This window comes from Phyllobates terribilis, unplaced genomic scaffold (genome assembly GCF_046119375.1).
Source record: "Phyllobates terribilis strain yellow unplaced genomic scaffold, ASM4611937v1 Scaffold_13__5_contigs__length_258822181, whole genome shotgun sequence".
NCBI lineage: Eukaryota > Metazoa > Chordata > Amphibia > Anura > Dendrobatidae > Phyllobates > Phyllobates terribilis.
In genome coordinates this window covers 4,206,879-4,222,008 of record NW_027362773.1, presented here as the reverse complement: position 1 = coordinate 4,222,008, position 15,130 = coordinate 4,206,879, and the positions used below count along the sequence as shown (strand labels likewise).

At 45.4% G+C, this 15,130-nt stretch overlaps 1 protein-coding gene across 1 annotated transcript in view; it reads right to left on the bottom strand.

The window, feature by feature from the left end:
• SLC12A4 (solute carrier family 12 member 4) overlaps nt 1-15,130 on the bottom strand; it is a 394,075-nt gene that overhangs the window by 171,191 nt on the left and 207,754 nt on the right. Inside the window, exon 8 of the mRNA XM_073657959.1 lies at nt 6,976-7,190. Coding sequence (XP_073514060.1) covers nt 6,976-7,190 — 215 coding nt within the window. The remainder of the gene's footprint in view (nt 1-6,975; nt 7,191-15,130) is intronic.

The window sequence follows — 15,130 nt, the reverse complement described above, 5'->3', positions numbered from 1 at the left end:
GTCCCTCAGGACAGCACACTAGGAGGTAGTCCTTCCTTGGCCTATAACGGAACAGGATCACAGAGAGGTTAAAAGGCCACTCCCACCTCCACCCTCCAGTGTTTTTACCAATTACCACCCAAGGATGGATGCAAATGGTCTATACGAGCCACTAGAAACTCACATACAATAACCACTTTGCCATGACGACCAGATGAACGAATGACCCGCAGGAAGACTGATCCAGCTCCAGCCCAAAGATAAAAATAAGGGAGGGAATTAAGGGTGCTGTCCTAAGGGACTACATGGAAACAGAATTACCGGTAGGTCTAATTCCTTTTTTCCAGCACATCCCTCAGGACAGCACACTAGCAGAAATACCAAATAAATAGCACCAGGGTGGGTACAGAAACCTCAAGGGACCAAAGTCCTGTGCAGGAACCAGGCCAGATATAGAAAAGATCTGTACGATCTTTAGAATCATAGACAAGTAAAGAGATCTGAAAAGATAAATTGCCATAACGAGCGTCTGATATAGAGCTCTGGCAAAAATTAAGATACCACTGCAAAATTTTCAGTTTCTCTGATTTTTCTCTTTATAGGTATATTTTTGAGTAAAATGTACATTGTTGTTTTATTCTATAAACTACTGACAACATGTCTCTGAAATTCAAAGCTAAAAATTTTGTATTTATTTGCAGCAAATGAGAAATCGTCAAAATAATAAAAAAGAAACCGCGCTTTCAGACCTCAAATAATGCAAAGAAAACAAGTTCTTATTCATTTACAAACAACAATACTCATGCTTTAACTCGGGAAGAGTTCAGAAATCAATATTTGGTTGGATAACCATGATTTTTAATCACAGATTTTATGTGTCTTGCCATGCTTTCAACCAGTCTTTCACACTGCTTTTGGGTGACCTTATGCCACTCCTGGCACAAAAATGTAAGCAGTTCTTCTTTGTTTGATGGCTTGTGACTATCCATCTTCCTCTTGATTACATTCCAGAGGTTTTCAATGGGGTTCAGGTCTGGAGTTTGGGCTGGCCATGACAGGGTCTTGATGTGGTGCTCCTTCATCCACACATTGATTGACCTAGCTGTGTGGCATGGGGTATTGTCCTGCTGGAAAAAAAACAGTCCTCAGAGTTGGGGAACATTGCTTGGGAAGGAAGCAAGTGTTTTTCAAGGATAACCTTGTATGTGGCTTGATTCATACATCCTTCGCAAAGATTAGCCTGCTCAATTCCAGCCTTGCTGAAGCATCCCCAGATCATCACTGACCCTCCACTAAATTTCACAGTGGGTGAAAGACACTGTGGCTTGTATGCCTCTCTAGGTCTCCATCTAACCATTAGACGACCAGGTGTTGGGCAAAGCTGAAAATTAGACTCATCAGAGAAGATTACCTTACTCCAGTCCTGTATAGTCCAATCCTTATAGTGTTTGGCAAACTTCAGCCTGGCTCTCCTTAGCTCCTCATTGATGAAAGGCTTTTTTCTAGCTTTACATGACTTGAGGCCTGCCTCTAGGAACCTGTTATGAACTGTTCATGCCGTGCCCTTCACCCAAGCTGCCATTTGACATTCCTTTTGTAGGTCACTTGATGTCATCCTGTGGTTGCTGAGTGACATTCGAATAAGATGACGGTCATCCCGGTCAGTGGAGAGTTGCTTTTGCCCTCTGCCGATCTGTAGCTTTGTTGTCCCCAATGTCTGCTGCTTGACCTTGTTGTAATGGACTGCCATCTTCGAAATTTTAAGTAGGGAGGCAACATGACGCTCACTGTATCCCTCTGTTAGTAAAGCCAGAATTGAGCCCTTCTTTTCCTTACTCAAGACTTTTCTTTTTAATTCCTTTGGCATGGTCAAAAGTTATTTTTTTAAACAAATTACTTTTGGGCTATTCCTAGCACATGTTTTGCCATCCAGCCAGTCCTATTGCAAGAGGCTTGTGAAGACCACAGCAGTGTTTTTATACTTTCCCTCATTACATAAGATTTGGTTCAGGTGATCACCTAATCAGAAGCACATTAAGTATGAGGTGGACTTTGGTTGGAATTCAACTGACACTGGAATGGAATGGCTGTCAGACATGTAGAGATGGGGATTTTTAGAAAACTGTGAAGTAGTCTCTTAATTTTTGCCAGTGCTGTATATGTATAATGCAAACATTCAGTATAAATGTGACAAATTATGCAGCAGAAACAGAGGGAGAGAGAGACTCCCTTATTGTACCCCAACATCAATAATGAACCGCTGTGATTGTTAGTAAGATTATACTTATAATACCGCAGCCATAGAATAGATCTTAAACACCTCTTATTGCCAACCAAAAGTATGGTGATAGCCTCTGCCACAAACCCAATGAGGACTGTTGTACAGGGCTGTGGAACCCCAGACAAAGATTCTTTATTGTAGGCGCCCTGACTGCTGTAACATTGGTGAGAGTACGGAGTCTTCTGCCATATGATGCTGTACTCTGGATTCACAACAAAAGTACAAAGAGGGTCGAGATACCCTCCTTGATAAATATAATATTACAGACTATGGGACTAGAATCTTTAACATGAGGATGATCAAGGAAACTAGACCGATCGCTGTATGTGGAGTCTCATGGGATTTTCTACTCCCGGAACAGTAGTACAGTATGTCACGTTAGAGGATGAACGCAATAGACCTATGTCTTCCTTCAACCACAACCCCAAGTACTTAAAGGCAGTAGCTGAATTGAGATCCCTGTTCCAAAACGGAATACTAGGCCAATCAAAGCATAGTTGTACCTCTGGCTAAGCCCAGATGCACAGATTGAGGCAAAAGGAAGCTGGATCTGGGTCCAATAATACGAAGATTCTATAACCAGAATCGAGGCCAGAGACAAAGTGTGAAAAAGTAGGCTGGAGACACAAGGTACGTTAGTAACTTCCCAGAAGCCTAGCCCCGTGTACTTACCTGTGCTGGCTCCACACCCATTAGAACAACAGGGAGAGCTGGTAATGCAGAGAGCCCATCATGGAGGGAAGCTGAGTCAGACCGGGAATGCTGCACAGGCTGGCTGCTGGCTGAGTGACCTCTGCCCAGAGAGGTGTCGGCCCTGGACTGCTTGACAGAGGGAAGGGAAGGCCGAGACCCTACGATCCTCCCGAGTCCGTAAAACGAAGCTCCACCTAGGAGTGCATGCAGCTTGATGCAGAGTGTCCTCCACTGAGGGAAGTGGTGAAGTCACTTCCTGCTCTACTAGAGAAGTAGCCTGGCACTCAGAAGACTCATGGGTTCTTTTTATCATTTTTAATAAAGTAGTGCAGAAAATAAACAACAGACGTTTCGGTCACATTAGACCTTCATCGGTGTACTACAAAAATAAAAAATGACAGTAAGTATCATATAGAAATGTGTAAACAATACAAATGAGACCAAACATGATCAAACCAAACCAATTTGTCATGGTAAGTGCTTAATGGGAGTACAACATGGGAAAATAGGATGGGAAGGGGAGGAGGATTAGGAGAGGGAATGTTGACAGATCCTGAAATCTTATGGAAAGGAACCTACCAGTCTGCAGAAGTGGGTATATTAAAGCAGTAGCCTATTAGGTTCTGTTAGCTGTGGGGATAAAGATAAAGGCATGAGTGCCATAACCTAGGCTTTTACTAGTATAGAGAGTGAGGGGATTGTCCCTAAGAAGTTACCTGTGGATATGTGGTAGCCGGACACGGTGTCCACCGTTTGTCAGGAGGTGCTATGAGGGACTGAGGACCTTGGAGGTCTTAAATAGGTAGTGGAGAGGGTTAAAGGTCACTCCCTAGGCTAATCATTGGTAGCAGTGGGATTAGGGCGCGCATATAGTATCCAGAATAGGACCTGGGAAGCGGAAGTAGCGTCATTTGACGTTCTTATGCTACCAATGATTAGCCCAAGGAATGACCTTTAACCCTCTCCAATACCTATTTAAGACCTCCAAGGTCCTCAGTCCCTCATAGCACCTCCTGACAAACGGTGGACACCGTGTCCGGCTACCACATATCCACAGGTAACTTCTTAGGGACAATCCCCTCACTCTCTATACTAGTAAAAGCCTAGGTTATGGCACTCATGCCTTTATCTTTATCCCCACAGCTAACAGAACCTAATAGGCTACTGCTTTAATATACCCACTTCTGCAAACTGGTAGGTTCCTTTCCATAAGATTTCAGGATCTGCCAACATTCCCTCTCCTAATCCTCCTCCCCTTCCCATCCTATTTTCCCATGTTGTACTCCCTTTAAGCACTTCCCATGACAAATTTGTTTGGTTTGATCATGTTTGGTCTCATTTGTATTGTTTACACATTTCTATATGATACTTACTGTCATTTTTTATTTTTGTAGTACACCGATGAAGGTCTAATGTGACCGAAACGTCTGTTGTTTATTTTCTGCACTACTTTATTTAAAATTATAAAAAGAACCAATGAGTCTTCTGAGTGCCAGGTTACTTCTCTACATGGTTACAGGCTTGCAACCCTACCTGGGCACCACCATTACCCCAGGAGTGCGGTAGTTTTCATCTATTTAAACTTCCTGCTCTACTGACCTGGCTGAGGGACCCCCAGCCAGTGAGGTATCAGCCCGGAGCCTCTTCACAGAGGGAAGGGAAGCGATCGATCCCCTCCGATCCCCCTGAGCTCCCAGGTAATCTTCGCGCTGATGCGCACTCCTGTAATAGTGAGGAAGGATGTAGCCTTCCTTTGGCGCAGAAGTAGTTAAAGAGAATGTTCCCGTAGTTAGACCTCTTTGAACTGTTGTTAGGCCAAGCTAAGGGGTTAGCTGCAGTGGTCCAGTCCGTAGAGTAGAGGGGGAACTTGGTGCCATGGTCAGACATTGAGAATGTCTAGAGCTTGGTTTAACATAATTCCTTGTGGGCTGCAGTACTTCTAACCAGCCACAAGATGCCAGTGTCGGGTACAGCTGTTAGTGAGAGTCTACTAGCCGGATGACAGTGAAGAGTTAATTGGGTAAAAGGACAGCCCATAGTGGGTGGGCACTCTAGGCAAGTAGTGAGTTTCCAGGAAGATTCAGTGAGAGTTTGGACAGAGAACTGTACGGGCAGCCTAATTATATGGTGGCAGCTACAGTAGACTGGAGCTCCATACCCCACACAGTAGGATCACCAGTGTAAAGAGCTCCCTATGCAATAGTCCTGTTAGCCGGAGAAACTCAATGGAGGTATTGAGGACACGGGGCACTTTCAGTCTGCAGGCAGCAGAGGAGGAAGATAGGACACCAGGCTAAGACGTGGGGGAGATATAGGATCCGGATATACTGTCACTGGTGAGGAAGATTCTCTTGGGCTAGAGATTAGAGTCCTTGAGATTCTTCACTTAAAGAGGAAACCAGGGCTGAAGATGTTGCCAGCGCTTGTGAGGGAGATAACCTGTCGGGCATTATCCATTATATCTGCCCGTAAATATTGTACATATTCCTCTTCCCCAAGTAAAGTCCCAGTTATGGTTAAGAACTTCATGTCCTCTGAATTTATTGCTGCCCTGGTCCCAAAAGAGAAATGCCTGGAGACAGCTGCGATTGGATGGTCTGAAGTAAGTGGAGAGCACCACATACACGGCCACACATCAGGGGGAGGACACGTATTGTCCGTAGGCTGCCAGAGCGAGCAGCGTCCATGACTACTTCGCTGGGGCACCTTACACTCCTCTCCTGCATCTGTCCTGAAAGGGACAGGAAAAAAACACTGGAGGGTGGAGGTGGGAGTGGCCTTTTAACCTCTCTGTGATCCTGTCCTGTTATAGGCCAAGGAAGGACTACATCCTAGTGTGCTGTACTGAGGGATGTTTTGGAAAAATACTTTTGGCACAATATGCATGTTCAATATGCAAATCATGTAAATTTCCTATATGATGTAGTGCTTTTATACTGTGTAACTGTAGGCACTGTCTTGATCTACGATGAAGAGTCAGCCAGACTCAAAACGCGTCATATTTTTCAACACTATTAATGTAATTTTAATGAAGTCACAATAATAAATTTTGCGTTTAGTTCGCTTTGCTGGACTGAAAAACCTTTTTTTCATCACTTTGAACAAAGCTGCTTGATAGCTCACAAGCTGTATATGAATTCTACATATCTTTCAGCTTTTATTTTTATTTTTCCATCTTTGATAGTAATGGTCATCATTAGGAAAAATATACTGTAGCTTTCAGGAAGACCAATATGACACAGCTGAAATTTCAAGACCACTAACTCTAAAATTATTTTTAAAAATAAACTCTAAATTTTAGAACCCTCATTGTTAATTCTAAAGGGGTACCCCCGTTTCAACTAAATTTAACCCACAGGCTGAGTGAAGTGTAAAAATAAATTTGCTTTACTTAATCTTCCCCACCTCCTCCCCCCGGGTCCAGCTCGGTCTCCATTGCAATGGTCTTCACTGATTGGCAGCAGAGGTCAACGAATTATAGTTTTTAAAGAACTGTCTGTGACAGGTGACAATGTCAACGTGCCAGTTGTCTATTTTCAGAATATACCGGGCTATGGGGGTATTAGGCCCAGTGTAAGCATTTTGAAGCCAAATATTCTATTTATTTTCATCCACTCATGATTAAGTACTTTGAATATATTTCCCATGTTTACAATCAACTTTTGGTTTTGGCATCAAAATATTAACCAAATCTGCAAGGTGTGAATATATAAGTATTATAGGATTTTATATATATATATATTTTTTTAAAGGCATACTTAGGGTTTTTATAGGTTATGTCAACTATGGAAAGTGACATGAAAGCTAATCAGTGACGAAAAAGACCAAAATATAGAAATGTAAAAAAAAATTCCAATGTAAAAACTTTTCTAACATTTTATATTAAAGATTGTATACAGATTTTTAGATAAACAACTTGTATCGTCTCCATAGTCAAACTATGATTTTAACTAAAGATGTTAAAGAGTACAAATAAAATGCACAACTCTGAAACATTAAGACATTGTATTATTCATATTCACCTGACAAGATGCCACTGGCTGCTCCAGGAATGCCAGAGATTTCACTGACATTGTTATGAAGAAAATACTCATCACACGAGCTACTTGACAAATTTGTAGAATCGCAGAACAGTTCAGACAACTTAGTTGCCACTGTCATATTATCCACATTCACGGTCTTGGCACATAAATCAAACTGGCCTCTAGCAAGGGTTCGGTTTCCCAGCACACAAATGCTATGAAAAAAAAATTAAAAACATGTTTGTCATACATACATTAATGGTGCTATCTAGTGATGGGCGAGCACTAAAATGCTCGGGTACTCGTTGCTCGGGTCGAGCAAATTGGAATGCTCGGGTGTTCGACCCGAGCAACGAGCCAAATGCAAGTCTATGGGAAACTCGAGCATTTTTCAGGCGGCTCCCCCCCCGCGGTCTGCAGAGGGCCTAAAAATTGCCCAAATCAATGGGAACAGTGCTCAAATTACATGGGGACAGCATGGGGAAGACCCCTGGAAGCATCTTTGAATCCCAGGTCACTGCTGTCAACAACGCTGTCAGAGGTTTTACGCCACTTTTACAGACTCACAATAAAACATACAAAAACGAAACCAAAATGGATTTTCCTGGGAAATATGTTCAGTAACATCCTTTCCAGGGTAATGACTTGTATATAATGCAAAATAAATAACCAAAAACAAAAATACTTCTCCACACCTTGGGCTATGTTCACATGTAGCATTTTTGATGCGTTTTTACACTTTTGCATTGCTTTCAACTGTGACAAATGCATTCACTGGGAAATGTCATTTTAACATTTTACAACCTTATCTGGCCATGTGGTGTGTGAGACATGATCAGACACATCCTGTTTCATTTATGAAGGAAGGACTCTGAAAGTCATAAAGCATATTTTTATAGGGCCATCAGGCGGCCTTTACTATTCTTACAGGGCCAGCTGTCAGCCCTCAATATTCTTATGCTTTCTTGTTCCCATTACTAAAGAGTGGGTCTCCTATACTGTTATTGCGCATGCAGTGAGTGGCATGGCTGCCCAAAATTTGGGCAAACACAATGGGAGACCCACTTCCTAATAATGGGAACATTGTTTTCAGGAGGCCCTCTGACCTCCACATCTCTTCCAAGGGGCATTGGAGTGCCTCCAAATTTTTGGCAACCCTTGCATTCACTGCATAGGCAAACACAATGGAAGGGTTGCCAAAAATTTGGAGGCACTCCAATACCCCTTGGAAGAGACATGGAGGTCAGAGGGCCTCCTGAAAACAATGTTCCCATTATTAGGAAGTGGATTTCCCATAGTGATGGCCTATGCAGTGAATGCAAAGGCTGACAAAAATTGGGAGGCACTCCAATACACCTTGGAAAAGACGTGGAGGAAGGCCTCACAAACTTGCGTCCATCAAGTTCGACCTGTTAGTTCTGTAATTGCTAAAGTTGATCCAGAGGAGGGCAAAAACCCCAAATGATTTAGCCAATCTTCACCTGAGGAAAAATTCCCTCCCGACTCTGAAACCAGCAGTCAGAATAAATCCCTGTATCAACCTACTATTTTATTCTATTTTTAAGTATATGCAGAAATCTGCCTGGTATCTAGAAAAGCATCCAGTCCCCGCTTGAACTGGTTTAGTGAATCCGACATTACCGTCTCCTCACTCAGTGAATTCCATATTCTCACTGCTCTTACCGTAAAGAACCCCTTCCTATGCTAGTGCTGAAACCTTTTCTCTTCCAGTCTTAGTGAATGCCCTCTTGTTACCGTAATATCCCTCCTTTTGAACAAATCCCGGGCAAGGTCTCTATACTGTCCCCTAACATATTTGTACACATTTATTATGTCCCCCCTCAACCTTCTCTTTTCCAGGCTGAATAGTCCTAGTTTTGCCAACCTCTCTGGGTATTAGAAAGGAGCTGGTCTCCTATACTTGTAATGCCCATGCACTAAGTGTATGGGCTGACAAACATTTACCCCTGGGGGATATACATTAACATACTGTATAACATTTTTTTTTTTAAGGACATCATAAATGCCCTTTAAAAAAAAATGATGTGGGTGTTGCATCACAGACGACGGTCACCCTGGTGATATGGTGGTGGAGGATGAGGAGAAGAAGGAGGAGGACAAGCGCAAATAGCCCAAATCAGGAAGCGTATACCCATGTGTGGGTGTGAAAAGGTTCATGGGAATACACCTCCCAAAAAAAGACACTGGATTTGAGTATATGTTACGCTGCCATCATTCGGTGGTGTTGGGAAGTCTGGCCCAATCCAGTCCTTGTTCACTTTTATAAAAGTCAGCCTGTCAGCATTTTCAGTTGACAGGCGGATGCGCTTGTCAGTTATAACTCCACCAGCGCCACTAAAAACCCGCTCTGATAAACACTAGCAGCAGGGCAGGCCAGGACCGCCAAGGCGTAGAGAGCCAGTTCATTCCACGTGTCCAACTTGGATACCCAATAATTATAAGGCGCAGAGGAATCACGGAGGACATTGGTACGGTCGGCAAGGTACTCCCTCAGCATCTTCCCAAACTTTGCCCTCCTTGTGAGAGTACCCCGCGCCTCAGGGCCTATGCGATGGGAGAAGCTGAGAAAACTCTCCCAGACCTTTGACCGTGTTCACCTGCCTCTGCTGGATTGGAATTGTGTCTCTCTCGGCTGTACTCCTTGGCAGTGATGAGCGAGTATGTTTTGTTAACCCTTTCGCCGAGTATGCTCGGGCGAGCACCAAGTAGTTACAGCTGCTCGGTGTTATGTTTGACTCACTCCCGTGTGCATGATTTGCGACTGTTTGACAGCTTTAATAAATGTGAGTAATGTCTATTTCTTACACATTCCTCACATGTATTAAAGCTGTCAAACAGTTGCTAGGCTGCAAACAGGCAAGACTAACGTGTCCTCACCAAGAGGATGACTGACCATGCTCTCCTTCTCCTCCTCCCTGTCCTCAGGCCATCCACGCTGAACAGACGGTATGACAGTTGTGCAGGTAGTACCGTCTACAGAGCATGAAACTAGCTCCTGTTGTTCCTCTTCCTCCTCATTGTCACCCAATCCACGTTGGGATGAGATGAGGCTGGGCTGTGTGTAATCACCCTGTATAGTTCCTTGATCTCATCATGCTCCGCCTGCAATGCATCCTCTGATTGTGAGCAGAGAGCGTTTCAGAATACAGAGAAGCGGGATGGTGACACGAATTATAGCGTCATTGCCGCTCACTATCTTGGTGGAGTCCACAAAGTTTTGGAGGATGATACATATGTCTGACATCCATGTCCACTCCTGAGGTCTTATGTGTGGAGTCTAAACTGAATACCGACAGCCTTGTTGATGCTGGTACTCAACAACTGCCCTCTTCTGCACACAAATCCTTCTCAACATCTGCAGTGTAGAGTTCCAAAGCGTGGGGACATCATACACCAATCAGTGAGCAGGAAGCTGCAAATGCTGCTGAAGCACGGCAAGGGCGGCGGAAGCTGTAGCTGACTTTCTAAAATGGGCACACAGGCGGTGTACTTTGACAAGCAGATCCGGCAGCTCCGGGTAGCTTTTGAGAAAAAGCTGAACCACGAGGTTAAGCACATGGGCCAGGCATGGTACATGTGTGAGCTCGCCTCAGAGCCGCCACCAGGTTCCAGTCATTGTCACAGACAACCATGCCTGGCTGTAGGGTCAGCGGTGTCAGCCATAGATCTGCCTACTCTTTCAGAGCGGTCGTCCACAACTCTTCAGCATTGTGCGGTTTGTCACCTAAGCATATTAGCTTCAGCACAGCCTGTTACCACTTGGCTGAGGTAATGCTGCAGTGCTTCCAGCTAGTAACTAGTGTTGAGCCACCCCCGTAGTGTTCGAGTTCGATTCGGTTCGTCGAACACCCGTGTGTTCGCCGAACTGTTCGTCGAACTGTTCGTCGAACACCTTCGAACACCGTTAAAACCAATGGCAGGCAAACAAAAACACATAGAAACACATAGAAAACACCTTCAAAGGTGTCCAAAAGCTGACAAACTACTCAGAAGACACAACTAACACATGGAAAAGTGACAAGTACATATAGTCATGCGAAAAGAAAAGAGGTGGAGGAGTAAAAGGAGGGGGAGACACAGATATAGGCATGTCATGCCCTTCTAAAATCCAAAAAGTGAGAAGCCAACACGTTCAGTCCGCTCCTGCCCGTGCCACCTCCGCGTCGCCGGGTTTGTGCCAGAGCCGCGGTGAACCCTGACGGCCAGCCCCCCTCTCCCAATACTGGTGCCTGTCCGCTGGTGGGTCGAGCGAGCCCCCCTGTGGTGGAGGCAGCTCTAAGCTTTTTAATTTAAATTGTCTCTCTAATTTGAATGAATACACTTTAAATCCATTTACAAGGATCTATTGGAGGGCAAGTCTCATGCCAGCAGCCGCAGCTCCAGTAGCGTCCACTAAAGCTGCTGCAGTTAAAAAGCTTTTATAAGGATCGAGCTCGGCTGTCCACCGCAAGGCATCCTACTGCCAGTCCCAGCCCCTATGCCTTGGGGTGCCTCCTGATGCTCTTCACGGAGTATCCCGTGGTCCCGAAGCATTTCCTTTGAAAAAATTAAGTGTCCAAACTACAGGTGGTGTAGCTTGCTTAACAGCCGGGATATTCCGCTGACTAGCAGACACTGCTACTAGGCACAAAGTATTTCCTGGGCTAGATGCAGTTAAAAATTTGTAATTAGATACTCTCGTTGGATGCAGAGAAAGCATTCCATAGAGTCTCCTGGCACGCCATATGTGATGCTCTTAAAAAGCTTGGGGTAGGGGTCTAGGGGACCCTTTTATAGCCAAAATCACGGCCCTGTATCACAATACGTCACCTAGGCTGAAGATAAATGGAACTGTAGCACCCTGAGGGCTCGGTTGCTACAGAGGTATTGCACCTCACCCAGAGGTGTGATATCTCACTCTCAGGTAAGGATGTAGTGTGGATCAGGACCCGACACCTGCATGCATTACACCACATTGCCGTGGGGCAGGGCGACCAATATGCCCCTGAGATGGGCACGACAGTCCCTGTCCCTGGCTGGAGTGGGGGGAGGGAACACTGAGGAAGGGGAACCCTGTAGTGCAGGAGCAGGGAGGAAGCAGTGCCTGGGTGCATTGAGAAGGGAGTATAAAAGGTGGGCACCATCTTAGTTTAGTGCAGAGAAGTCTGAGCAGAAGTGGCAGGGAGCAGGGGCTCTGCATGAGCTCTGCTCCGGAGGCGGGCCTAGTAACAGAGGCCCAGGCCTGGAAGAGAGAGAAGGAAGGAAGAGGAGCGGAGAAGGCTCCAGGAACGAGGAACGAAGGGATCCCAGGGGTGCGGACGGGCGAGTCGCCACCGCACGCCCGAATCCACCTACGTGGAGGGGTCAGGCCAAAGGGGGAGACCGGTCCCCGAAACTAGTGGAGGCAGGAAACGACCCTCAGCTAGAAACCGGAGGCTGTGACATTTTATGTGGCGCAGCCCCTCGCTACACCCGCTAGGAAGGCACCACATAGAGTCAGGGAAACTGGCGCCAAGTTTACCAAGAGGAGGCCCGAGGCAGCCGGACAGAAGGGTTGGTAAGAAAGGCCAGACAAAGGACACACAAAGGGGGTCCTGTGAAGCGCTCCAAAGTTATCTGGGAGTTGTCTGAGCCCCTCACCTGGTGAGCACAGTACGACGTGGGCAGCCGTTACCTGCAGACGTGGTCTGGATAATAAGAACTGTGAGTAAAGGCCCTGGACTGCATCACTGACTCCGTGTCGTTACTGCTGCTGCCCTGCACCATCGGCCCCATCCTCCGCATACACTGCCCTGAGGCTATACTCCTCCCGTGGGGAGTTATGCTATGCTCTGCTGCACCCACAACACCAGCCTCAGCGGTCTGCCCTGGAGCGGCGGTTCACTCTGACCGCAATCCACGGGTGGCGTAGTCGGACATTTAAACATCAAAACCACATAAATAGTTCCGCCACTGGTTTGACCGCCCTGAGCCACGGAACCGGGTCGCCGCCACGGAGACTACAACCACCAGCATCCACCAAAAAGGGTCCGGCTCCGGGTGTCTCAAGGCCCAGGGGGCGCGTCAGAACATTTTCATTACCTTTCACAATCACCAATGGGACAAGGCAGGGATGTTTTCTGTCCCCTCTCTTATACATCATAGTGACGGAGCACCTGCTCTCATCAATTCGCCATAACCCCAATATTAGGTGGATTGAGGTGGGAGGCACCGAGTACAAGTGCTCTCTATTTGCTGATGATGTCCTAGTATATATCACTCAATCACATATATCCATCCATGCTGTTATGGCTGAAATAGATCACTTTGTTACATGGTCAAATTTTAAAATCAATGCAGCGAAGTCTGAGGCCCTCGATGTCTCCCTCCCCAAATCCATATAGGATTCCATCCAGTCCAACTTTCCCTTTGCCTGGCCCTCACAGGGTATCAAATACTTTGGAATTCCTATTCATAGAGACCTCTCCCATCTATGTTATCTTAATTTTGGGCCCTTTATTGAACAACTCCATACAGACCACGGTTGGCAAGTTAGAACTGTAAGATTCACTACGTGAACCACTGGTGTTTTGTGGAAAAGCACAAGTACACTGTGTTCCAAATTATTATGCAAAAAGTGTTTAGGAGTGATAAGGGAAGAATTTGTTTGTTTGTCAGTTAAACTCATTGATGGTGATGTGTGTCAGGGCTCTTTATATCACTGTAAGCAATTGCAGACACCTGTGCTAATTAGTTTGGCAGGTGTGTCCAATGAAAGGCAAGACTACTTAAGAAGGCTGTCTCACATTATTAGGCAGCCTACATTTTCTGCCAAAATGGGAAAGAAAAAGGATGTGTCGGCTGCTGAGAAGCAACAAATTGTGGAGTGTTTAGGTCAAGGCATGACTACAATCAACATTGTGCGATGATCAGGATGAAGTGTCTTGGCAATCAAGAAGTATGTAGCTGATTCACAGTACACACGTGTGCGTGCTGATAAGGGCAAATTGAGGACTCTTTCCTACAGGCAATTACGTCAGGTTGAAAGAGCAGCGGCAAAAAAGCCTTGTCATAGCAGCAGACAAGTTTTTGAAGCTGCTGGTGCCTCCAACGTCCCCCGAACAACAAGATGCAGGGTCCTTCAGAGGTTTGCAGCTGTGCATACGCCATCCTGTCGACCTCCTCTATCCACTTCACACAAGCAGAAACGGCTCCAGTGGGCCAAACATTACATGAAGACTGATTTCAAAACTGTTTTGTTCACGGATGAGTGCTGTGCAGCGCTCGATGGTCCAGATGGATGGAGTGGAGGATGGCTGGTTGATGGACACCCCACGCAAACACGGCTACAGCGCCAACAAGGAGGAGGTGGAGTAATGTTTTGGGCTGGAATCATGGGGAGAGAGATTGTCGGCCCCTTTAGGATCCCTGAAGGCGCTAAAGATGAACTCCATAATGTATGTGGATTTTCTCAAACAGCACTTCCTGCCATGGTTCAAGAAGAAGAACCGTGTATTTCACAGCAAGATCATTTTTTTGCATGATAATGCACCATCTCATGCTGCACATAAAACATCTGCATCTCTGGCTGATATGGGCATAAAAGGGGACAAACTTATGGTGTGACCCCCATGCTCCCCTGACCTCTACCCCATTCAGAACCTTTGGAGCATCATTAAAAGGAGTGTCTATGATGGCGGGAGGCAGTTCACATCTAAGCAACAGCTCTGGGAGGGTATTCTGTCCTCATGCAAAACAATTGAAGCAGAAACCATCCAAAACCTGACAAATTCAATGGACGAGAGAGTTCAGAAGCTCCTTTCGAACAAGGGGTCCTATGTGTAAATGTAACATCACCTAGAATAAAGTTTTGAGTTGAAAACTGTTTGATTTCAGTTTCTAACAACCTGCTAATGCTTATAATTTCAAAAATGACCATTTTTTTGGTCTTTATTAAAATGAAAAGGTTGATCGAAAAGTTTGGGGGATCTAAGAGTGTGGCAACCCAGTAGTCATGATTACTTCGAATTCTGACAATATGAGGGTCATGCTGCAGGTAGTGCAGCAAGAAGGCACTTATGTGTCTTGCGCATCTCGGAGCCCCAAAATTATTTTCCGGGCTAGATGCAGCTAAAAATTATTATTAATTTTAAATCTGGTGAAGCTTTAGTATAGA